At 30.4% G+C, this 1,232-nt stretch overlaps 1 protein-coding gene across 1 annotated transcript in view; it reads right to left on the bottom strand.

The window, feature by feature from the left end:
* The window catches only part of LOC107643853 (transcription factor bHLH10-like), a 2,654-nt gene extending 1,422 nt beyond the window's left edge, over positions 1–1,232 (bottom strand). Inside the window, exon 1 of the mRNA XM_016347605.2 lies at positions 305–1,232. Within this exon, the coding sequence (XP_016203091.1) occupies positions 305–1,156 (852 nt within the window). The 5' untranslated portion in view covers positions 1,157–1,232. The remainder of the gene's footprint in view (positions 1–304) is intronic.

Genomic DNA, 1,232 nt, shown 5'->3' on the forward strand with positions numbered 1-1,232 from the left:
ATACTACCAATCAATTATATTATTATATATCATGTATATGTTTAACTTTTGAGACATTTAATGTAACTAATTAACAATTAATAGCATTTAATTAAGTATTATTGGTTTATCCCCATAACAAAACAGAAAGAAAAGAAATTTAAGGTATGCACATAGATTCAATTTATGCACACTAATCAATCAATTATAAAATGTTCTATATATTGATGACAAGTACATTAACTAAATAAACAAAGTTATTTATGGATATGCAAATTAATTAAGAAAATTTGATAATATTATTAAATGTATGAAATAGTTTTACCTTGGTGGAGCTTGGTATGAGTTCTTTCAAAGCATCAAATTTGCCACCCAAATCCACTCTCCTTTGTCTCTCAGTGTTAGTACTACTAAATTGCTTAATATTGTTGTTATTGCTCCTTTTTCCTCCTCTCTTCTTATTAGCCACTTCTTGATGATGATTAGTGAACTCTTCTAGCACCCCATTTTCAAGAACATCTCTTCCATAACCACCGTTTTCTAATTCAACAATAATGTCATTATTATTGTTGTTGTTGTTGTTATTTTCCCCTAATCCAAACACAAAATCACTTCTTGATGTTGTTGGTACCATGTTGTAGTAGCCATGATGATGAAACAACTCCCTCATTGATGATGATGATTGATGAAGCAGAGGAGGTGCTTGAAGGTTCAAATGCAATAATGGGTCATTGAAAACATTGGAAAAATTTGAACTTTCTTGTCCCACAATGATGTTGCTACTACTGCTACTAGGGTTTGGAAGACATGTTATTATGTTGTTGTTGTGGTTTTCAAAGGAGATAGAAGAGTTCTTAGGACTTGTTGGAAAGTGGAGAAGGTTAAGGAGATCTGTTGTTTGTGTTGGAAAACAAGGAAACTGAATATTATTAGTATTATTATTATTGTTCATGTTGGAATAATAATGGTCAAAAGAATTTTGATCATGATGAGTTGAAGTAGAAATAGTAGTATAAGTACTATGATTGTTATTACTATTAGCATCATATTCTTCTACCAAAAGGGTGTTTAAGTAATTTCCAATATTGTTTTCCATTTGTTGATTCTGGCCAATAATAGTTACCTCCTCATCAAATGAATCAACAACTATATTAGTAGTAGAAAGAAATAATTGCATGTTGTTCTTCAACTACTTCATATGGAAGAAAGAAAGAAAGAAAGAGTAGAACAAAACAGATTCTCTGAAAAGCTGC

The sequence above is a fragment of the Arachis ipaensis genome, chromosome B01 (assembly GCF_000816755.2).
Source record: "Arachis ipaensis cultivar K30076 chromosome B01, Araip1.1, whole genome shotgun sequence".
NCBI classification, from domain to species: Eukaryota; Viridiplantae; Streptophyta; class Magnoliopsida; order Fabales; family Fabaceae; genus Arachis; species Arachis ipaensis.